The sequence below is a fragment of the Salvia splendens genome, chromosome 1 (genome assembly GCF_004379255.2).
Source record: "Salvia splendens isolate huo1 chromosome 1, SspV2, whole genome shotgun sequence".
NCBI classification, from domain to species: domain Eukaryota; kingdom Viridiplantae; phylum Streptophyta; class Magnoliopsida; order Lamiales; family Lamiaceae; genus Salvia; species Salvia splendens.
The window spans coordinates 38,320,821-38,344,437 of record NC_056032.1 but is presented as its reverse complement, the minus strand read 5'-3'; the positions used below and the strand labels follow the sequence as shown (position 1 = coordinate 38,344,437).

Below are 23,617 nucleotides of genomic sequence, written 5' to 3'. Positions count from 1 at the left end.
TAAAAGATGGTGGGTTATGAATGGCCTAATATGGGCATGGGTTGATTTTGTGTGGTTCGTCAGCAAATCCAATGACACAAGTCGTGACAAAATTGCTTTTTGCCTTAACTCAATTTGTCAAAGCAAACTGAACACTATGATTTGAATTCAATTGTTTGCGTTCGCAAATGGGATTTCTCAATAACAGTTAATCAGTTATGCGTAATGAAGCTAACAATCCAGAAATAAGATGCAAAATTAGCTATAGATACATTTAAAACAGCAATCCTAGAAAAAATAAAACACCAACTGTATCAATTTCAATGTGGGAACAACAATACAAACATGAGGAAGGAGGATGAAAATTTTCAAGTACAACAATGAGGCAAACCCCAAATGGATATAGCCATCAATCTACAACCACGCTTGAAAAAAACATTAGGCGGATGGATGTGTTTTCAAGTAGCAAGATCTGACCTCCACGACGCCCTCTATCTCTACTACTCCACCACTTCAGCGTTGGGTCTCCGTGCACCGTCTGGGTGTTGTCTGCTGCTAGCATGCTTTTTATGTTTCCTGTTCTTTGCTTTCTTGGCCTTCAACCGACGTTTCTTCTCATTCGCATCAACCCATGCATAGTCCGATGGTATGTTGAAAGGATCAGCTTCATCACGGAAGCTCCGGCCTTCACTGTCACTCGACTGGCCCCCACGGCTTCCCCTCATCCAGGAAATCCATGATGTTGAACCTTCAGATTCTTTAGGCTTGGTATCTTGAAAATGAGCAGGGCTGGAGAGAGGGGTTGAGAACTCCTCTATTGGCTGAAGCTCCTCGAATTTCGTAAATGTCACCAGCACGCGTATTGTGGGGACAATTGGGATGGCAATCTGCGCAATTTGTTCATCAGCACCCAAACCATTTGAAAATAAAGATGACAAGTCCAAGCTAAATATATGATCACAACCTTTGTGTCTCCCTGCTTCTATTTAGATTATACTCAAGACAACAACACTTCGTGCAAAATTTGAAGTAATAAGCGTAAATGACAGACTTATACAAAAATATGATTCAATTACAAGCTCCAAGCACACGGCATTTGCACATCATGGCAGTGGTATTCAATCATTATATAGTGTGGGGAAAGGGCCACATCTTCTAAATAATCTTAAAAAGTAGTACTAACAAATTTGATCTGGTAATGGAAAATTCTTTACAAGACTTTTGATTTGGGTATTTTTTATTTTAAAGCTTCCGTTATGTTGTTACTGTAAGCATTAGTTGTTAGCCACAATCAAGAATAAACAAAATTAAGGATATCCAAGGGACAGCCAACATATTGAACATATTCACATAATTTCTATCCAAGCACTATCTAAATTAAAAGATTCAGCAAGTTGATACTAAGTAAATCTTGGTAGAACAAGTTGCAAATGAATCAATTATGGCAGTGTAGACTTTCTTCAGTCCCTAAGTTAACTTATTCATTAACTGCTAAATGCAAATAGTGGAGATTCAGGTATTCACAGTAGCATGTAGCAACACTCATAACATAATTACAAGGATTATTTAGAATCAACTCCAAATATTTCAGATTAATAAGTGGAATCTCTATGGAAATGAGGCCCCCTTCTTGTTGGAAACAGAAGGCATATAATATAGCACATTAAACAGCCACGAGAAGAAAACTAAAGCATCAAAAATTGCAAATGTATCTGTATTTAGTACCTTGACAGGAAAAGTTCCCGGGGGCAGCTTAGTAGTCAAAAGCTCGCGAAGTCTTCTGACAGCTTTCACCTTATTAGCCAATATGTCGAGCAAAGGCAAGAGTTCTTCGGTTCGCAAGGGAAAATCTGGTGTCAACCATAAAACAGGTCTCAGACCTTTCTTATATTCACTTTCATTCTTTGATTCAACAGTCGTTCCTTTCTTCTTTTTCTTCTTGGTAATTTTATCTTTTGACTTCTTAAGGTCCCCCGTATCTTCCCTAGGAAATTCAGACAATGATCTGTGACTGTCATTGGCCTTCTGCTTGCTATCATCAGGTGCCAACTTTGAAAACTTTTTCAGATTTTTTGAGTCATCAGGATCATCTCCAATGTTCTTTGAGCTTTTTTTGTTCCAAGCAAACCAACCTTTCTTCTCTTTGGAGGTACCATTTGATTCACAACTATCAAGTGAACCAGCATCAAAGTTCTCATGGCAATTTTGGACTTCACAGCCTTCGTCCTCAACAAATCCATCCCCCATCCCGAGTGCAGAATCTAACTGCTTTCTTTCCTCAGCAGTCAGTACATCATCAAACTCATCATTTTCAGCCCCATTTGCCAATTTATCATCATCGTTAACTGCAAAAAGCTCCTCATCAGTCATAGCACCAGGAACTCTCCTAGACTTCACACTCACTTGTACATGAAGCATATCAAAAACCTTGGCTTTCCAAGAGCCAACCATCTCGGTCCTCTCTTGTCTTCTCCAATTCAAATGAGGGATAAGCTCAGCCTGAGTAACATCAATTCCAGGTCTGTACATATTAGTTTGAGACATCAGAGCCACTTCATGCGCAACCTCAGCTTCTGATGGTTGAACACCAGCTCCTTCCAGAGCATTTGTGATCTCTTTCTCCTTGTGAGACAGCACAATCAAAGATCCAGGGGGCAAAGATATATTTCCATCTTCTGAGCTGTGACCCTCTCCAAGGAAGAGAAAAGTCTGATCAGAGCGTTGGATACGAAATCCATCAAACCCTGCAAGGGTCATATCTGCTCGGAGGTTAGAACCACGTTTCCATATACGATAAGTGTCTGAAGGGGCAATTCTACCAATGAAGGGTATCACCGAACTCTCAAAATGGAAGGTAATTTCCATATAAAAGTCACGGATCCGAGCTGCTGATGCCACGATCCTGGGAAGCCTGCGGCACCATTTAGCCCAGGCAAGAGGCTGGTAATGTCGGGCTATGATCATCGCAATACTCTCCTCTCTTGTACAAACTGCCTCCTGGAGTGCACTCCACCCATTCTCATTTTGTAGACTCCAATCAGCACCTGCTGCCATTAACATCTCAGCTGACAATGCGTCATGCAGCCGCACCGCGAGGTGCAAAGGAGTTTCTCTGCCCGGAACATCTCTTCTGTCAATCACTGCAGACACAGCATCAGCATCCTTTTCAGCAGCCATGGACTCAGCCTCATTATTCACCTCCCCCGCCTTTGCCAAATTAAGAAGCCCTTCCACTATCCGTTTCAATGCTGCATAATCATGCCGAAGCACTGCCAAATGGGCAGGACTATGTGCATATTTTGACAAATCCTCCATTGTTCAGTCTTCCTAATATCTATCTTCGTTTTCCCCTTTCACTCGGTCAATTCAACTAATTTGGAACTTCGCCAAAACTTTATTCTAAGAAGAATCTCAAAGCACGAGCTCTCCACCATAGTGCACAGAAAATGAAAAGAAACCATCACAGTTCCTAGCACCTAAAAGATCCCGACTATGAAGCTGAAGTATCATCTACGTCAACGACAAATTCAATTCTTCTACACGAAATAAGAACTTGCCAACACCCAATATCCCCCAAATTCTTGATTCCAACTTCGCAACACCAGGAATACAAATTCTGAAAACAAATAAACAAGTCGCAGCAAGACTAGTCCAGCACACTCGATCTAGCTCCAATCTGAGCTCGAGAATTTAACTAACGCTCAAAAAGAAGCACAAATCACACACTACTACATAAAACGAAATTACCGAAGAAACGGAAACGAAGCTTCCGGGCGAGCCAGAGACTGAGGAGAGTCAAGATTTGAAATTGATGTGGATTCAGATCTCTTAACCGCGCTTCTCTCTCAAAAAATGCAGGATTCCTGTAAAGATTAAGAGAGAGAAAGGCGGGTATTGTGATGAATGAAAAAAATTGGCTCTTGCTGCTGCCTGCTCATACTGTTTGCTGTTTCTGGAGAGAGGTTTCATAACTACCCTCAGATTGGAACTGTATTACTTAACTGCCACTGGCGTGATATTAATCTACATATCGACCGTTCTAAAATGTCAAGGGCATACAATGGGACGGTTGTCTCGGCGGACATCTCGACGGACTCCCAAAAAACACCTCCTGTCACGTTAAGAACATCCCACTACATAATGACGGACATCTCCAAGGATATCCACAAAAAATAATAAAAAAATCGAGACGTCCGCCGGGACGTCCGTCGTGTCAACGCAATGACGGACGTCCCGAAAAGCCGCGGAACTCCGATGTTCGCAGCGGACGTTCGTATCCGTATGCATGCAGCCTAATGGCGGACGTCCGGCACACCGGTCCGACGTCCGCTGAGACATCCGTCATTGTGGATGCTCTAATGATGGACTTGGCTGTTTGTTTATTATTATTATTATTATTATTATTATTATTATTATTATTATTATTATTATAATTATAACTATAACATAATTGTCAGATATGTCTCTGAATTTAAATAGTGTAAACTAAACCATGTGAACTATGAATAATAGGAGTTGAATAAAATTTAGTTCTGTACGAATAAACTTGGATACTTTGGTAGAATGTAAAAATATCTAACTTATAAAGGGTGAGGTTTGGTCTAAATATACATCTAGCTCTAAAGGTTGTATTGTATTAATTTGGGTCAGATTTATGCTGTACACAGACAGGTATGTCTTCCAATTTGGGTAAAAATGTCTTGTTCACTCCGTCTTGTAATTTAGGGTAAAAATGAATATTTTGATTTGTGATAGTATGGGATTTATTTGTTTTTGGCAAGACAAATATGCCTTTATACATGTCAAATTTGGACGTTTGTGCCTTCACTTGTGATTTTTGTACCGGAAATTAGTCACAAGCATTCCTCAACCATTTTGATGTAGAGTAAAGGTCAAAACTGGTCTTAAACATATACTCATTTTATAATTTTGGTCTAATACTTTATCTTTTGAATTTTTGCATCCTGAACATTTCAATTTGGATCACAATTGGTCCTACACTAACAATTCCGTCAATTTTTAAACGGTCTTAACCTGATTTTGATTTTTAAACGGTTTTAACCCGAATGAGACTGTTAAAACCATCAAACTCGGTCAAAATTAGGTTAAAACCGTTTAAAAATTGACGAAATTGTTAATGTAGGACCAATTGTGATCCAAGTTGAAATGTTCAGGATGCAAAAATTCAAACGATAAAGTATAAGACCAAAATCATAAAATGGTCATATGTTCACCACCAGTTTTAGTCTCTACTCTTTTGACGTATTATACTGTGTTGCTTTTGGTTATCCATCTTCCTTAAATTCATAGTATTTTTGTAAGAAGTACAAAAAGATTAAGAAAAAGGACAGAGAAGAAAATGACTGCATAGAAAAAGACATTTTGAATCACAGATTCACAAGTACATTTTCAATTCTTTTTAATCGTTTATTTTGATTTTGCGTATGTATTTTCACTCGGTGAAATGGATTACACTAATAATTGCATGTGTTTTACAAACAAATGGAAATAAATCACATTCTGCCTTTTTTTTTCATCCATGTGTGATGTAGAGAAATTTTGTACCCCTGATACAGGCCCATGTTACAGAAGCCAGAAATAGTAGTACTCCATATTTAACTCTTTGTAAATGAATATTTCCTCAGAATGCTCCAGAATCTAGATCATCGTTGAGGCCTAACAATTGAGTGATGTGTTTTACTTGGAAATAAAGGACGAAACTAATATACACAATATAAATGATATTGGGAGTGGGTGTGCAAGTCAGTGTTGAGAATGAGGATTTGGGACATGTTTCTTATTTAGATTTTTTTAGGGTTATCATATATGCAACTCTTTTACTAGTAGAAAAAAACGATAGGACATTGTACTTGTAAATAATACTTATCCCATTTCATATGACATCAAGGCACAAAAGAGCATGCAATACGTCAGGGAAAAAAAACTGTGTTTGGAAACGAGACCCAAAGAAAATGGCAGATGTACAATAGAGAGAATAGTAATGTAAAAAGAATATAGCAACTTGAAATGAGAGAGCTGTGCTCCAAAATGATTAATAAGAAAACAAGCTTTCGAGATAAATTTTTTTGTGTGAGTTGTGGTGTTATCTAATGTGAATGGACTAGCAATCAGCTTCGCCCAATAATTATATATGTACAGAAATAACTTACAACACTAAAACTTTCTGGCAAATAACTCGCAGGTAAGTATGTTGTCCATGCTCGTTGCTGAAGTTCCAGCTCCCAGGATTGGAACTAGGGTAAAGAATGGTTCCGTGTCCTTATCGATTCTCTTGCTCATCTCCGCAAATTCAGCAAATGCGTTGGTAAAGATCGTTGACAACGCTCCATGGCTCGTTTCAGGACTTGTTGAGAAATAGATCCTCAAATTCTGAAACCACAGACGTTGATGAGAAATGTGTAAGAGATAATTTTGCTAAGATGCATATACAGGAATCAAGACCGACTGACAGACTAAGATGCATATAAAAAATTGCAAGATAAATGGAGTAGGAGTAGTATTTACTCAATTTTGAATAAGATTACTCACTGAAGTTCTTTAAATTAAGTTCGATATTCAAATTACAAAAAAATACTAAATGACTTCTTAGGATGATTTTCAATCTGTATTTTGAGTTGTTACTCATTCATTTCATTCTGATAAAAAAATTTATGAGCAAATTCAAATCATTAGCATTTTCAAACTACGAGCAATAGTTTATGCAAGTCGTTTTTCACGTAACTCAATCCATCTCCACAAACAATCAATTCATATTCAAAATACTATCTAGCAACCATTTATCGGGGTTGATATTGACAACTTAAAGGTGACCGGAGACTAACCATCACAAATGTTGATAAAAAAAAATGCATCTAAACAATTAAGCTTAGTCCACCGCCCAAGAATCAACTCAATAAAACAAGTTAACGACTGAATATGAAGTAGAAACTGAAAGTATGGAATACAAGGAAAGCAAGTAAAAGAGAAACAGGTGAACACATCATAAGATAAGATTCAGTGTAATGTAAGAGATAACTAACCAATATATCATCCCAGGAGAGATCATTCTCAAGAAGAACTTCATCGAGCAGATAGATGCAGAACTCAGCTGCCCTTACAAGCTTTTGAATATTAGCTTTACATTCTGATTCATTGTAACAGATCTTTGCCACTATCTCTTGCGTGATAGATATCACAGCTGCACATATTCTACCACCAACAATACATTTCTGATGACATCCATTATGCCAACTTTCATGCTCAAACCCCCAATAAGCTTGTTTCGCACATAAATCTTGTTTGGTGACACGAGTTGGGATCTCCATATCCTCCCCATTGTAAAGAAGGGGTTTCACTTCCACCAGAGCTCTGAAACAAAAAAAAAAAAATAAAGCCATCAGGCCCATAAATTGAGTTATATACTAGATGATTATTTTGGATCATGTTGCTTGTGTGTCATCTACAGAATGAGTTATGCTAATTGCTGCATGAGATATTCAGATGTAATGATAAAAACTACAAAGCATTTAACTATGTAAGTCACCTCTTTGGCAAATCAGGAACAAGAATGTACAACATAACAGGATCACTCAGTACAAGCGTATTCGACTTGCTTCCATTATTCAACCGCAACTTCATTTGTGCAAGACAAACATCCATCTGATTATTAACAGAAACTCGGTCTGACGAACTCAAAGATGCCGAACAATAAATAACCAAGCAAATAGCATTCGTAGATATTGAACAATTGAAACATTTTGCAACAGCTTCACTGTTATCTAGCGCTTGTTGGAACTCCAATGTGGGACCTTCAACAGAGAGCAACATTGTCGGTGGGTCAAGCCCCAACTGGCCAGCCATTTGCAGAACATCCTTATGCAAGGTTGCCTGAAAAATGTAAGTAAATGAGTAATAAGATGAAAGTCGCAACATGTGTTTCCCCTTCAAAAGTTGAAAACCATGAAATATACTGCAATGAACTATAAAAGATCCTAGCTTCGAAGACTTCAGTTCATATGGCACTAAACATTTAAAAATACATAGCTGATATGTTTTTCTGGCTAAATAAATGTGGTCATCAGCTCATGAAACTTCACAACCCAACATTAGTTCTTGTATAGCATCACGACTAAATTTATGAAGAATATGGACAAACTAAGTCATTTTAATTAAAAAATAGTGAACAGAAACAACATGGTTTTTCATGAGTATCAATGAGAATTCATTGCAGAAATGTCTTAAGATGGAAACCCATAAAGCTACAACCAATTTATCTATGAGCACCATCTTCATACCAAGCTGTTGCACTCCAATTGCAATGCTCATCTAATATAAGCTAACATTATTTATTCAACTATTGATACAATAATACATATTTTACACGTGTATGCAGAATAACATACACGTATGAGTACTCTGCTCATTTTAATAGAAAGTGTACTAAGAAATACAACAATAAAAAACTCCATATGGTTGTTGATGGAGAAAGATGAAAATCATTGTTATGCTAAGAAATCTCTTCTCCAATAATAAATATCACTCTATCACAAGAATATGGAAAACCCAAATTCATCTTTATAGCTGTACATTGCTCTGGCAATAAAGAATATAGTTCAATGCACCACATATACAAAAATCAGAAATGGAGAGTGCGTTAAAATGCTTTAGAGGGGACAAAAGACCATTACTATAATTTGTTCATAATTATAATTAAGTTATGTATATCCCATAGGGCATAGAGACACTGAATAATGTAATTTCTCCTTTGGTTAGGGAAAGGTGATGGTTGCCAAATAAAAATATATACCATCTCCTATACAAGTAAAATATTATCAATATACAATACAATAAAACTAGCTTTGAATTGTCTAACAGGAGTTCATACCGTCTGATCTGATAAGGGAAAAATAGTTAACTAAATAATAATTTACTCACGATAGGTATCTAACCTGGCTGTACGGACCGATACAACTCGGAGCCCACTCTGAAATACTTTGAACATGCAAAACATTTTTAGTATTATCGTCTGAAACTAAGACTTCAACATAAGCTCTCCCAAGACCAGCTTGCAAAAGAGGAAGTTCTATAGTCGACCGTGATGGCACACCAAAACGACACTTCTCTTGAGTAATGAATTTCACATATTCATCATTTGCTAGTGCAAACTCGTTCATATCAGCTATATATAGATGTATATAAAGAACATTCTCCCAAGATAAATTGTTTTCACTAAGCAACAATTGTATTTTTGTTAAAACCACCCGCAGATCCTCTCGCAAATCTGTAAAATCAAATATGGTTAAGAGTACATAAACCATGAATTCATGAGGGAAGCAGAGATATATTTAGCCAAAACTATTGTCCATCAGAATTCATCTTCTTACCTACTGAGGTTTTGGAGGCATCTTGCAGCCAGCAAGTAATGGAAAAAGTATTTTTCTTCTTGGATTTTGAGATATGGATTTCTTGTTTTGTTTCTATTCCTAAGTTGGACGTCATAACATTTTTTGGAGATGCAGCTTCCAAGATATCCAGGAAATCTCCCACCACTTCATGCACTAAGTTGGACTCCCCTACAGGTACCTCATTGATTTTGTCATTATCAGTTTCAGACAAGGGAACCAACTTCTTCTCCAAGTGATATTCTAGGGGATGTAGAACACCTACAGGAGCTATTTGATCTGATGAATGTAATATGACTTCATATTTATCGAGCACTATTCGAGCATTCTGGTAAGACATACACATGTCAGTATTCCAAGGAGAAGGGAAAAGGGTTAAGAACATGTTATACATCCATCAGAAAAGCACAATTTAAAAGTTAATGAGAGATGCAAAAGTTACATAAGAATTCAAAAGTTAATGAGAGATGCAAGCTCACTTTGAAGAGCGGACAGTCCAGAGTTAATGTTTCATATTCTCCTCCTTCACCACATACATTTATCCCATACAACCTGCCAATAAATTAGCAAACCAGAAATGCTGTGGAGTCAAATACCACAGAAAACTAGATATAAGTTGGCTAACATACTCTTTTAGCTTGTGAAGATGGGCCTGTAATTGTGATAATTCCTTCCCCAAGTGCTTTGAAGGAACCAACCCTATAGCCGCTACCTAATAGAACCAGTGATAGAAGCAAAACATAGGAGTTAAATACTACTGATAGCGAGATGAAGTTGAAACATATAAGTTAGTCGTCAAACTGATGATCATAGATAATTTTCTGCAAAATCATTGCAAAAAAATAGGAAATTTTAAGTTACAGACCCTTGATGTCCTAAATGTTAACCAAACTTGAATAAATAGTAATTTGATCCAGAAGACTGTACATAAGATGTGCATACACATATTATACCTTTACTGTGAAGGCAATAATTGCACTACTTATCTGAAAAAAAAAGAAAAATTCAGTTAATGCGAATAAAAATAACATCTTCTCTTGGGTACAGAAAGAGAGAGACAGAGAAGTATTTATAATTCAATGTTGATTGTAGAACTGATGAAATGAGTTCTACCATGTCTTCAAGGAGCAATGATTGATCTTGCTTCCATAAATATGCCAAAGAAACCAGCCCCAGCCTAGAGCATACACTTTCCACACGCAACCTTTGATAGTCAGAAGCAATTGCACCAGATGAGACTGCTGAAACAGAGGGTATATTACGCTTAACTTCCTTTAAGAGGATCAACATATCTTCAACTTCATCCCCAGGAGTCATATTGTAGCTAAGGCCATGATGCCTGTGGAGCGCAACAAACCGAATTATCAAACAAAGAGGTAGGAAACTAGCAAACCTACACTTGATATGTCTCTTATAGATAACGATGTCATGGTAAATGGTAATTAACAGAATTTTAACATGAAAATAAGTAATGAAGAATCTAAGATGATAATCTACAAATATATTATTTGTATTCTTTGAAGGGAAGGCAATCTAGTCTCTAACGTATTTTACTTTTTTTACTTTAGCGCACTTGCAATAGACTTGTTATAGTTCCCACCACCAGAAGGTGGTTTTAAATTTAAATTAGCACGACATGGTATCGGTATCACTGATTTTCCAGGAATTAGGCTGTTAATTAGTGATGACTCACTCATATGTCAGATTTCACTGACCTAAAACAAGGATAGGCAGATATAACTTATACAATGTGACAGCTGAGGTTATCTATCAGCACCTTATAAATCTTAAATTGTGAGTACATCTTTGTCAAAGATGTCAAGTTTATTGCTGATACTGGCATGAAGTTGGAAATGAGAAGCATGATAGCAAATAAAAATTGGCAACCAAGTATTTTACGTTATCATCAGGAAATCTAATAACTATACACACGAAGAAAAAGGTATGTCTTGATGTGCAAGTAGACACCAAGTGTCCTAACGGGAAGGACCTACCTAGTAGTTCCTCGAATCCGTCTCCTAAACAGTGGAATCCCCATGCATTCTGCGTAGCTTACAACTATTTGGTGCCCCACCTGCAAAAGTAATATACAGACATTGTGAAATCACAAATATAATTAGTCAACGCCAATATTTCATTAGAAGACAATGATTCGCATCTAGTAGTCTGATCACCAGAGGCGTGTAAAAGCAAACAGAATTCGGTGATTAATTTCACATATCAAACTTGTAAATAAGAGGACTTCCGAATCGAAACGAAAATTGACGAAGAATAAACCGATTTAAGGTAAAAGGGTTACCGTTTGATACATGTAACTATCGAGCTCATCCTGAGCTTCATCAATTGGCATCAAATTCGCCAGCGCCACAATCTGAAGTTACGAAATTTATTTAGAGAAAACTAAAATAGGAGCAGAATTTCACACTCACTAACATCAGAGAGACAGAGACAGGGAGGAGATGAGAAGGAAACCTGGTGGCCGTACTGCTGGCATTTCATCATTGCATAGCAGCTGTCCTTACCGCCACTGACTAGCGCAACCACATTCATCATCGGCGCCGGCGTGGTTTCGCCGGTTGAATTGACTAGGGTTTTACAGTCCACCTACAGTTTCAGCGGAGGAGACCAATTGCATTTCAGACAAAGGTTCTGAGCCACGTCATATATCCTTCTTTATTTGAAAACTGGAAGAATGGTAGTATTTGCCGTCTATTTAGCTTTATTGAAGATTATTTTCTTTCATTCATCAAAATTGATGTTTATCTAGTTTAGAAAATTTTCTCATAGTCTACTGTACCTTTTTAAATTAAAAGGATCAGACTATATGATAGAAAGATACTTTTACACTATTTCTAAATATTTTTTTGTCATTTTTCATTCTTTCGCTTTAAAGTTTAAAGGGTATTTTAGACTTGGCCTTTTTATTTCTTGTCTTTGTCATCATTTTAAATTATTTATGTTCAATCTATCTTCTCTTGCTCCTCCATATACATATACCTACTCATATAAATATAATGTCCAATCTTTCTCTCTTCTATTTCATCAATGTAAATATACTCTATAATGTTACACTCTCTATCCTCTGTCCCCATATATATATATGGACACAAATGAAAAAATGATGAATTTTAAGATTTTCAACATTACTCTCAAACTTTGATCTTTATTTAATCAACAATTAGGTGAAATAATTTGTTATCCATGGAATTACTTTCACAAGACGTTATGACAAAATTATCATATATGCATCAACATTCATTTGAAATTTAGAATATCCAAATATATTTGGTCATTTTTTTAGAGACTACTACAAATTTTAGTCCTTGAACTATGCAGTTTTATCAAATCAAATCTCTATTCTTTAAAAATATCTTCAAACAATTAACCTTTAATATTATATCACCGGAGACTTTTACACATTTTAAGATATTTTTACTTTCATAAATATTTGGGTGGGTCCGATTATTGAATTTGTATATATCTATAAAAGCATTACCATTAATCTCAAAGGAATTATTATTAATATATTTTTTATTCACAAAAAGATGGGACATAATCTAAATTCCTAATGACCTAGTAACAAATTTTATACCTCAAACTTGCAAATCGAAGCATCACACTAGGTTTTCCCCGTTTTTGCAAATTAGTTAACCAGCCAGAGCAAGAGACGTGCTCGAGAAAACTGTTTTTCATATATAAAACATGATGAAAACCAATAAGATGCACAGACTAATAAGATTAACAATTCCAAAAGAAATCAAGATATAGGACAAACAAACAAGCAAAACAGACACCGTAGATTTACCAGACTAACCCCACCCTGAAAAATGTACCGGCAGACATTTGCTCTAAACATAAATAATTAACAAACAATTTCTTACAGCTATGCAAAGGAGAACTCCTAGATGCTGTGAACTAACATACCCCGTTGCAAGTTAGTCGCCAGTCAACAATTGGTGCACTCCCTCCAAGCCTTCGCAGAGCCCCATTCGATGGAATTAACAATTCTTCAGCTTGGAAAGCATGCTGCATGCACAAGCTGAAAATTTTCCAGACACCTTAAACGTTTCGCTGATTGCACTGAGATGAATGCTGAAGCCCATTAGATGGGTAAACTTTTGCTTTATGCTTCATAGCCATTTTGATACAAAGAATTCACTAGTAGACACCTGAATGAATGAAATAGGTTAACAAAGTATCAACATGTCATGACAATGGTATGTGGGCTAGATCAGGTAAATAACAATTTACATGTTCCATTTAACTTCTAATCTCGTAGCAAAGTGAATCAGGTATCACACACTGGAAAGTGTCAGTCATCGGAAAGATCATCTGATTTGGCCACAATCCATTCTAACAACAATTTGGCCATTTTTTCTATCACTTTGCATGTATGTGAAAAGGATAATTATGCATTATGAAGGAACCCAAATCTAAAAGAAAATGTGTCACTTATGGTGGGACGGCCCAAAAAGGAATACGTCTCACTTATAGTGGGACAGAGGGAGTATTATTTAGTTGTTATTAGTTTGTTAGAGATAAGTTTATATCTTAGAGTTTGATTTGGTTTAGGAGTCTAGTATTCATCTTTTAGAGTTTTATTCAAGTTTTATCGAGTCATATAAATAGGACTTTGCTCCCTACTTTTGCAGTATTCAGGTATAAAGTTTAGTTCAGCTACTTTTTGCCTTGGCCATTTCAGAGGATGATCTCTTATTCATAGGACGAGTTATTTTTCTTTAATTATATTTATCTTTGTTTATTCTCTATCTCTTTTTTCTATCTTTCTGCTCTCTATTATTTTCCAGCAGGTTCTAAATTGTTATCATGTCAACTGTGTGATACACTTCATATGCTGAGACACTAGCGAATGTTTATGGTACGCTCGCCTACCACTCTGTATCTACTACTGGATTCAGTTGAGGAGATATGATATTAGACTACTCCAACTCAGGTCAGAATTAGGTGGTTATAAATATACAGTATGACAATGCACAAAATCTTGTACTGTTAGTATACTTTGAATTTGTATAGTTTGCATGGGTTTGTACTCAACATGTACTTCCTCCGTCCACAAAAACTAGACTAGTTTTACCATTTCGGGCTGTCCACCAAAATAAGACTAAGTCTAAATATGGAAAGTTTTCAACAAATAATAATCTTACACATCATTTATAATGTGGACCCCACAATCCACTAACACTCATTCCACTATCTTTTCCCTCTCTGGCTCTATCTTTCTTACTTTTTCCTATCTCTCTATTACTTTACCAATTGCACATTAAAACCCGTGTCATTCACAACTTTGTCTATTTTTTGTGGACGTCTCTATTATTTTATCATTTGCACATTAAAACTCGTGTCATTCACAACTTTGTCTATTTTTTGTGAACGGAGGAGGGAGTATGAAACAATCACATCTGCTTCACAGAACCCAAAAATATCCTTTTACATCAATAGAGATCTTACCAAGCAGAGCTCAGAAAGGAGCCTCAAGAGATTCATCCCAAACATCTTGACTTCCATTAGAAGCATCTTCAGCATCTTCCTCCATTGAAAGCCTAATATATTCTCTGTGTGCAAAGCGGTCCCACTCTGTTAAAGTTGGATTTTCACGCTCCTGCCCAGTAATTAGGTGAGAAAAGGGAGAAACCTTACACCTCAGCTTTATGACCAGATGTCCAGAACATATTGAAAATTAAATCCTTCATGTTAAGACAATGAAGTTGTGTGACTTATACCTGCCGAATTAGGAATGGATCACGAGTCTCAAAAGCCATGAACTTATTAAGGTTAAAGAGAATATTGAAAACACTCCCAGAGAGTTTGCTTCCTTTCAAATCACGTAATGTAAAATAACTATCATCCTGCAAAACAGACCAGGTTGATTTTTATGAGATGACAAAGTAGGTCGATGCTTTATATACAGCCAAGAACCAACCATGAAACCAACCCCAGAAACAAGTTCAACTATAATAGTTTTTTTGCTAACAAAGAAACATTTTTATAAAAAGATACTGGAAGCTAACAAGTGAACAAGATACCCATGAAAACATGTCAAATGCTTGAAAAAGAATAAGAAAAAGGTTTTGGAATATGCATTTTACACTTCTAGAAACTGGAGAGAAACCTAAGAGCATGACAATTCACATTATAGTGTCTTAAAGTAGCACAATTGATTCCACTAGGCAATGACTCCTTCATAGTTCATACAGATAAAGCACAAAATAAATATAAATATAGAGACCACAGAAATGGAAAAATGGAAGATTCAAAGACATCTACAATCTTGTTGGGAGTTTACCTCTGGAAAAACCATGTCAACTATCTGACACAAAATATCCTCAAAAAGCACGGGCTCTTGGGCCATGCATTCCATTCTGTGCAACTGCTCCTCGTAAAAGAATTGCATTTCGTTCCTCGTAATAATCCCATTGCCATCTAAATCTATGCATTTGAACCTGAGGGATCCAGAGAGTAACATACAGTTCATAAGGATCACACAGATAGACCTTCCAACCACTCCCGTTTGGCTTAAACAGGAATCAATACATATAACAAATAAACAAGCAACTTCAAGAAAAGGCCTCCCCGTAGGGAACTGTGTCCCCGTAGCTTGATTGCAGTAATTTAACCAATCAAAACATTAAAAAAACATTCAAAGTTTCAAACCTAAATTCCCATACACCAGCGTAGAATACAAGCTCACAATTCACATCAAGTCACTAGCCTTGATCATCAGCCACTAAAAGGGACTCAAAGATATGTACATGCAGATATGCTTTTAATTCAGATACCATACCATTATTTCTTAGGTTCAGTACCCTCTATGTAGCAGGTCTTGACAAAAGAAGTTGAGCATTATCAGAGTTTTCACGGTAGGGCATAACAGGAGCAGCCTAGCATAGTTTCAAAACCTACTAAACTAGGTTTACACAGGGGATTTAAAAAAGAACATAATAGATTACAAAATTCCCTTATGAATTCAACGACCCTACATCATGCATTTCAACAATTAAATAAGCTTCTGTTTCTTCGTAAAACAAAACTTGTTTCAATAACTCGTCATTTTGGAAGATAACTAACATGCAGGTTCAGTATTAAAGAATTATTACTATTTTTTGCTTGGCTAGAAATAAAGATACAAACCAGTATTCGAGACTAGGCTCAGATGATTTGTCCTCCTCTGACAATATGAAGTAAACGAAATCTTCATATCCCATCTTTCCTTCAACCTTGCTGGTGAACTTTCTAGGAACCTAGCAAATTTCAAGTAAGTAACATTAGAGAGCTGAGTGAAGCATCTTAATGTATAGAGATTAGTCTCTCCTCACAGAAAAGAATACGACTTCAATAATAATAACTGGGGAAAACAAAGACAAGAATACAAAACAAACCTGAGAAAATATTCTATCAACAATCCTGTAGGTAAGTGCATGGTTACCATATCTGATAAGGTTCTCTTTGTCGATCAGAAAGTCATGATCGGTATCCAGTTCCCAAAACTTGCAGTATATCACATAAAAATGTTCGTAAGAGAAGTACCTGCAGTAAAAATATGAGGTAGCAAATTGAAATGAATGACGAACAGTAGTGCCAAAGATGTTGATTGAATCAACCAAGTATCAGGAGTTAATCTCTTGCCAAGTTCTCCCTCCATCCCACCATAGTTGAGTCGTTTTTTCCATGTTGGGATGTTCCACCATAGTTGAGTTGTTTCTATATATGGTAATAATTAACACATTTCTCTTTCCTACTTTATTATCTCTCCACTTAACACAATAAACATTTTTTTCTTAATCTCGGTGCCAAAAAGAAATGCATCAACAACAGTGGAATACAAAGAGTATTAATTGGGTGTTAATCTCTCAATTCATAGTATGAGTAAACCCCCCCCCCCCCCAAACCCCACTCTATCGGAGGTGGAATAGTGGCAGCAGATAAAAAAACAAGTCCAGAACAAACATATGAGCAGTAACACAAGCATGTTGCACTTAGAATCATTTCTTTCCAGCAAAAAATGATATCATGCCATTTCTCTGAATCTCTAACATACTAATCTCAACTAAATGAAATTATTCTTTGGAATCGGCCAATATGCAATTACTTTGTTCGTCTCATATGCCAAAAATTCAGGTTCATTTTGTCAGGCCAGTTTATGTTTGTGTATAGCCAATAACATAAGAATTCGGTCAGATTCTTGCATTATATTATATTATAACCACTCAGAAAATAATACTCATCTAATGTAAAATGAAGTAAGGTAGTTCAACTACCTCAGAACTTTGTTAATATCCTCTTCTTCGTCTGCATGTTGCATTGCAGCTATCAAGTTTGAACGTTTGAGCTCCCTGAGCGATAGACGACCATTACCCGCTCTATTCACGTAGTAAAATATTCTGTATATTACAGTTTCAGCTGGAGATAGCAACAGAATAAGTTAATCAAATAACAAAAGGGGAACCTTATGTCAATAAAATAGAAACCAAAGTTAACTTTAAAATCAGCAGGTCGTATAAAGTTAGGCCCGGAAAATGAATTGATGCTCGTTCTTTGAGTAGCAAAATATTTGTATAAAAGAAGCACTTAAGCATAAGAATTCTGTACAAACTACCAAACAATCATTAAGATTGATCTGTGTCTTACTCTATCTATCAGTCCTTTCGGCAATTAATGTAACATTTTAAAGATACAAATCAATAACCAAAGTATACCAAACCAGTAGTACTTTAGCATTAATATGGAAAAGGACAAAACTAGTTGGCAAACTAAGCCAAAACATTGTCAATTGATGTGATGAACATATCCAAAAACAACCATGTTTTGTCATGCACACTGGATCTATATTACCAAATAAAAAGGTTTAAATTGCAAAAAGGAAGTAATTTAATGTTTTTCAAGCTACGAATTCAAAATTCAAGCCATGGCTGCAAAATTAACCAAAGTGAATAAGACAATTACACAATTTTTTTCTTGAAGTGAACAAATTTCAGGAGATTTGGATATATTTGAAGTCCTATCGGACCATAGTAATGGGAATTAAGGACTTTATAAGCCCAATAATTATTTGTAAGTTATATGACCACATAACTAGACATCAATATCTTGTCATTTTCTAATTACCTCTTCTGCAGTATTTTTAGCACCACCACTCATGCTTATTCTACCAAGAGTATATCTAAATGTAGCAGTTAGAGTAAACCACATAATATTCAGTCAGCCAAATAAACTAGGATAAAGAATAAGAGATAAGTTTTAAGTTCAAAACATACCATATCTTTCTTGAAATTCAGGTGTACTCTGTAAGAACTCCAACCCGGGATGAATAGTTAGAAGTTCCCGAAGCAAAGGTTTGAAGTCATCCTGCATCAAGTACACAACAAGGCAACAACAACAATAAGCAAGCTCAAATTTTCACCAAATAGTACGAATGATAGCCTTAAAGGCAGCCATGTAACCTGGGCCAAGTATCTGACACCTGGCTGCTTCAAGATCATGTAAATTTGGGTTGCTAAATCTTTAGTCAACATGTTTCCATTAATCCAATAATCAACGAATGCATCCCTGTTGGCATCTCATTAATTCAGTAACAGTAGATACGTAACACTAACCAAGGCACAGCAACGAAGAAAAAAATCAGAAATTCTTGTACAGATCAACCACCACGAGTGCTCAGAGAGGAATGCTTGATGAAAATGTGCTTCAGAATAGAACATTACAGAATTTCGTAATCAGATAACATAGTATTTTATGTTCTCTTGCATAATTCTGCCATATGGTATTATCTGTTGTCAGTAAAATATCACTTCGGTATAACCTTAAGATCGGAAAACTCAAGTTCAACTAATTGCATCATCTCCTTGAATCTGATTAAAGTTAGCTCTCACATTTCTCAAGTGACTGAGTTTCATATACAAACAAAACTTGCCACCAGAGCAGTATTGACCAGTGGATGCACATGAAAGCTGTTTGGATGATGGGTAACAACTCACAAAGTTGAGGCTAATCTGAGCCTTTAGCCTTCTAGAGGTGGCAATGATGGAGAATATCAATCCCTTTGACATGCTGGCTCCTCGTGATGAAGCAGAACTTGATGTTGGAAAAATGAATTCGAAAAGAAATGAAAGACGGTACCATGAAATGACTGATATCTGAAGTAGCTATATTTTTCTTAAGGAAAGTATATGCTTATCGAAGTTCCTTCTTATGTTACAGTAGTCTGGGTAAATCTTAAATGGATGACAATATTCAAGGGAGAAGAAACTGTTATTCTAGCAGGCAGATACTGAGAGTGGTTCTTCATGCTAACAAGCATACAGTCACAAGGCGACCGGATGGTCTTACAAACACACTTTCAAGAGAGGCATAAACCGAAGGTGAAGAAAGAAATATTTGTAGATCAATGTTATCAAATAGCGGATATGGCAGCGCCATGGCACTATGGCATGGCGTTCAGTGGTGGAAACGCCATAGCACCATGTCGCTGCCATAGCACCGCCATATCCGACTTTTGACAACATTGCATGTGTATTTTATACTTTATTAATTGTTTAAAGTGTTTTAAATGTTATATTTTAATTATTTTCTAATTTCTGAATTATATATAAATATATAAGTATTATTTTATTTATTTAATTATTGACCGCCATAGTAATACGCCATATCCCTGTGGCGGTTTTTAGGCGAACCGCCATAAGCCGCCATACGAGATTGATAACATTGTTGCAGATTGAAAACATATTAATTGTATATGCCAATAAGGCTGCAAAGTCAAGGTTGAGCTTGGTCAACTAAAAGACAACGAATGTTGATTGTGCTGCCCAGATAGAAAAGGATATGAAGATAATAACTGATGTCTGATGGAAATTGATTTTCTACAATTACATTAAATTAATAGAGTTTCTATCTGTTCATTTTAGTTGATAATTCATATTTAAGCCAGTATATCATTTGATGCAACAGGAAAGCTTGTGATAGTTGCATATGACAAAGATGTTCCTTTTTTAAGTTCCTTTTAATCCCAATAATAATTAGTGTATAGGCAGACGTAAGATAGATGTATCAGAGATAATAATGGCCCTTTAGTTGCAAGTTGATCCAAAGAAAGAAGTCAAAGTGTAGTTAGTCTTAGGCTGTTAGCTACAAAGGTTTAAATCCAGATCAATCCTGAGTACTATTGTATTAACATAGATCAGCCTACAAGATGTGTACATTATGCTGATTGGAGTCTCTACTTCAAAGTGAAATTTGAAAAATGATCACCATTGCTAGATTTCATTACATAATTAAAAATTTAGAGATGCTGTGAATTGGACAGTCATGCAAACATCAGATGTAATTTAATTATTATTTCTATGTATTACACTAGCTTACTCTCATTCTGACGAATGCATCAAAGAGCAGACAAATATCCAATACAAGAAGGAATATTTAAATCAAGAAAAAAGAAGAGGAAGGTACACAGCGACTACCTGGTCACGATTCCACTGCAATCAGTATCGATCTTTCTAAAAAGTGCAACAGAGAAGAATGAAGGGAGCTTGCAAATTTCCTTTGTCACTGGTTTGAATTCTGATCCGCAAGAAAATGTAAGCTTATGAACAAAACCAGTTGACAGGTGAAGTGTTTATATCCCAGGTTGTAAGTTCCAGAGTTATTTGACATGAATATTGATGTTTCAGATGGGTACAAAGTCAATAGAATAAGGAATTGGAGGCATGCACTCATACACATACACACACACACATATATATACGACAACCACCTATAGATTATATGTTCACATCTGAATTGTAAGTTCCACATACAACGTAACAATAAAACTAGAAGAGAATATGTGCAACAAATGTGTAAAATCTCACCATGCATTTGGAGCCCATCCACGTGACCATAGAAAAACTGATTGATTCTAAACAAACACCGTTCTTTCAATTCATTTGGTGGAGGACGGCCATTAAGGAAATAGAACTGCACTTATTAAAAGTATTATCATGGTATCAATAACTATTACCAAAACAAAGTAGAACCAGCGACAAACAGCTGGAGATAAATTGAATAATATCACTAGCATAAAAAATTCAACTAAATAACCTGTGGTATATGCTCCTTCACTGGCTCATTCACTAACTTCAGGGGTGACCTAAACGCAGATGGGCCTCTCTGCTTCGTATGCCGGGGCGAAACTGATGAACTTCTTGGTGACAGTGGTGGCGTACTGCCAGCAGGAAACATTGAAGGCAATGTATTGCTTGCCACAGCATTTGTACCAGAGGATGTTCCAGCTACATTCACAGGACCTACTCCTTTAGCATTATTAAGCAAGGATTTTACCTGTATGTCAGAGGATGACCTTTATACATACATTTGAGTATCACTTCAACTATGAAATGACGAATAACCCAAATACATACATAGAGGAAAGCCTGTAAGCAGCCATCAGCTAACTTACTTCTACTGAAATTTCGCATATTCTAAAGGATCAAATTATTCATGCAGCTTAATGATCGGGAGTACAGTTTCAATTTATACTTGCTAAAGTAATAGGAAAGTTGAATTGCAAAACAATCTAAGAAACATAGGTTTTAAAACTGCACAAGGTATCTTGAAGCAGTCAGGTACATTATTGGCTTATGTTATGGAGGAAAAAAAGAAATAGATCACATATATTTTCTCACAGATGTTGATCAGTCATATGACTCGTATCCATGTTTTGCAATTCATTAGGAATTATTTAAGCATCAAAATAATTTCCAACTATCATCTAACACTCTGTGAATATATGTAGTATAACTTGCAACTTTTCCATACAATTAATCATATAAGCACAAACCCATCTAGAAACAACAGCAACAGACCATGGTTATCATTAGCAAGCTACTACTGCTAATTCAAGTGATGTAAGTGAGACAAACCGGTAACTCAGCCAGAGTAGTTAGTTTAGTTGGACCTCATTTTACAATTTTAGAGGTCTAAGCTAATCATCACTGGTCTCATTGTGGTCCATCTAAGCTAAGATTTTTCAGTGAACACCCCCTGATCCCTGATAAACGCAATGATTGAAACGCAGCCCACATTCATTTTGGACGTGTTATCAATATTCTCCTTTCCCTTTTCTTGCTGCACACCATGTATTTATATTGCTCAATACATATTGCAAACAGATTTACCTCATTCTACAACGAGAGAAAGCCTCACAAATGCAGACAGACTACGCATGAAAGCTCTCTACTTTGATCCTTTTGTCTGTATCTCCCTTAAATAGACTAACGTGGGAGATGAACGACATCTCTTTTATGAACGTCAATCCTTACATGCACCAACCAAGCTTAATATATCCAATAAATTGAGCATATAACATACTAACCCATATCGACGACAGTCACCATCCAACTGTAAAACAAGAAGTAGCAAAAAAAAAATAATAAAAAGGATTACCAGAGAATTGGTTTCCGGGAGAGATAGCCACTGATCGAAAAGCTTCACCGCAACACAAGGATTGGCCTTGATAGCGAAAGGAGACACCTCTCCGAGCTGCAAGAGCTCGGCATCTAGGCTCGCGACGTCGCCATTGAAATCCAAATCCATATCTCAAAAAATTCCTCAAATTATGATATGCCTTCAGATGTTCTGCACCATCAATCAGAGCCCTTAAACGAGCTTTCTTTCCCGGACGGATCTTGGTAGATTCAGAATCTGCGAATGGTGAAAATATTTCCAGATGTAAGCATACCCTAGACTCCGGACGAAACTGAGATCGGAGGGACGGAATAGATGCTGATATTGCAAACCCTTGGAGCAAGAGAGAGAGGGAAGGGGGAGTAGTGATGACAATTATAGCATCTAAAACAAGTGAATTAACGCAAGATGTAACCAAACCAATAACTTGAATTGAAGCGTAAGCCCAAATCTGGGTGATTGCGAATCCCCACGTGCCACTCATTAGTCTTTATTATTGTTTTTAATCTCATTATTATGGTTATGGTTATGGTTATGGTTATGGTTATGGTTATGGTTAAGGATATCAAATCACCAATTGGGGTTTGCACAACTCCATCAATTGCCTACTTCACCTACTTCATCAAATTCATTACGACAATTATGAAATATGAGTATCTTATCTTAATTTTAAGAGTGAATTACGTTAATACTCTCGCTTTAGCTAATGAATATGAATAGTTTTTAAATGATTTTTATAGTAGTATTTCTTGTATCTAAAAATCATATTTTTAATACCTAAG

The 23,617-nt window shown here is 36.2% G+C and overlaps 3 protein-coding genes across 4 annotated transcripts; all 3 read right to left on the bottom strand.

Moving 5' to 3' along the window:
* Nucleotides 1-225: 225 nt before the first annotated feature.
* On the bottom strand, nucleotides 226-3,935 carry LOC121749660 (ankyrin repeat domain-containing protein 13C-A-like). The gene is made up of 2 exons (XM_042144250.1): nucleotides 1,705-3,935; nucleotides 226-866 (listed from the first exon to the last, which is right to left on the bottom strand). Exons 1-2 carry the CDS (start codon nucleotides 3,292-3,294, stop codon nucleotides 480-482), a joined length of 1,977 nt encoding a protein of 658 aa, XP_042000184.1. The 5' UTR covers nucleotides 3,295-3,935; the 3' UTR covers nucleotides 226-479.
* A 2,066-nt stretch (nucleotides 3,936-6,001) lies between these two features.
* Nucleotides 6,002-12,122, bottom strand: LOC121749653 (diphthine--ammonia ligase-like). The gene is made up of 12 exons (XM_042144238.1): nucleotides 11,853-12,122; nucleotides 11,680-11,751; nucleotides 11,375-11,454; nucleotides 10,494-10,719; nucleotides 10,334-10,366; nucleotides 10,010-10,092; nucleotides 9,860-9,932; nucleotides 9,363-9,708; nucleotides 8,928-9,259; nucleotides 7,523-7,866; nucleotides 7,020-7,347; nucleotides 6,002-6,369 (listed from the first exon to the last, which is right to left on the bottom strand). The coding sequence occupies exons 1-12, from the start codon at nucleotides 11,931-11,933 to the stop codon at nucleotides 6,154-6,156; spliced, it is 2,214 nt and encodes a 737-aa protein (XP_042000172.1). The 5' UTR covers nucleotides 11,934-12,122; the 3' UTR covers nucleotides 6,002-6,153.
* Nucleotides 12,123-13,050: 928 nt separating this feature from the next.
* Nucleotides 13,051-23,278, bottom strand: LOC121749636 (serine/threonine protein phosphatase 2A regulatory subunit B''beta-like). Of its 2 annotated transcripts, XM_042144228.1 has the most exons (14): nucleotides 23,110-23,278; nucleotides 22,815-23,006; nucleotides 21,471-21,710; nucleotides 21,242-21,347; nucleotides 20,852-20,951; nucleotides 18,839-18,944; nucleotides 18,653-18,743; nucleotides 17,657-17,798; nucleotides 16,778-16,925; nucleotides 16,530-16,639; nucleotides 15,685-15,841; nucleotides 15,122-15,247; nucleotides 14,850-15,000; nucleotides 13,051-13,549 (listed from the first exon to the last, which is right to left on the bottom strand). In XM_042144228.1, the coding sequence occupies exons 2-13, from the start codon at nucleotides 22,962-22,964 to the stop codon at nucleotides 14,860-14,862; spliced, it is 1,617 nt and encodes a 538-aa protein (XP_042000162.1). In that variant the 5' UTR covers nucleotides 22,965-23,006; nucleotides 23,110-23,278; the 3' UTR covers nucleotides 13,051-13,549; nucleotides 14,850-14,859. The 2 variants fall into 2 exon arrangements, with proteins under 2 accessions (XP_042000162.1, XP_042000155.1); XM_042144221.1 differs by having other exon boundaries at nucleotides 22,815-23,278.
* Between the last annotated feature and the right edge of the window lie 339 nt (nucleotides 23,279-23,617).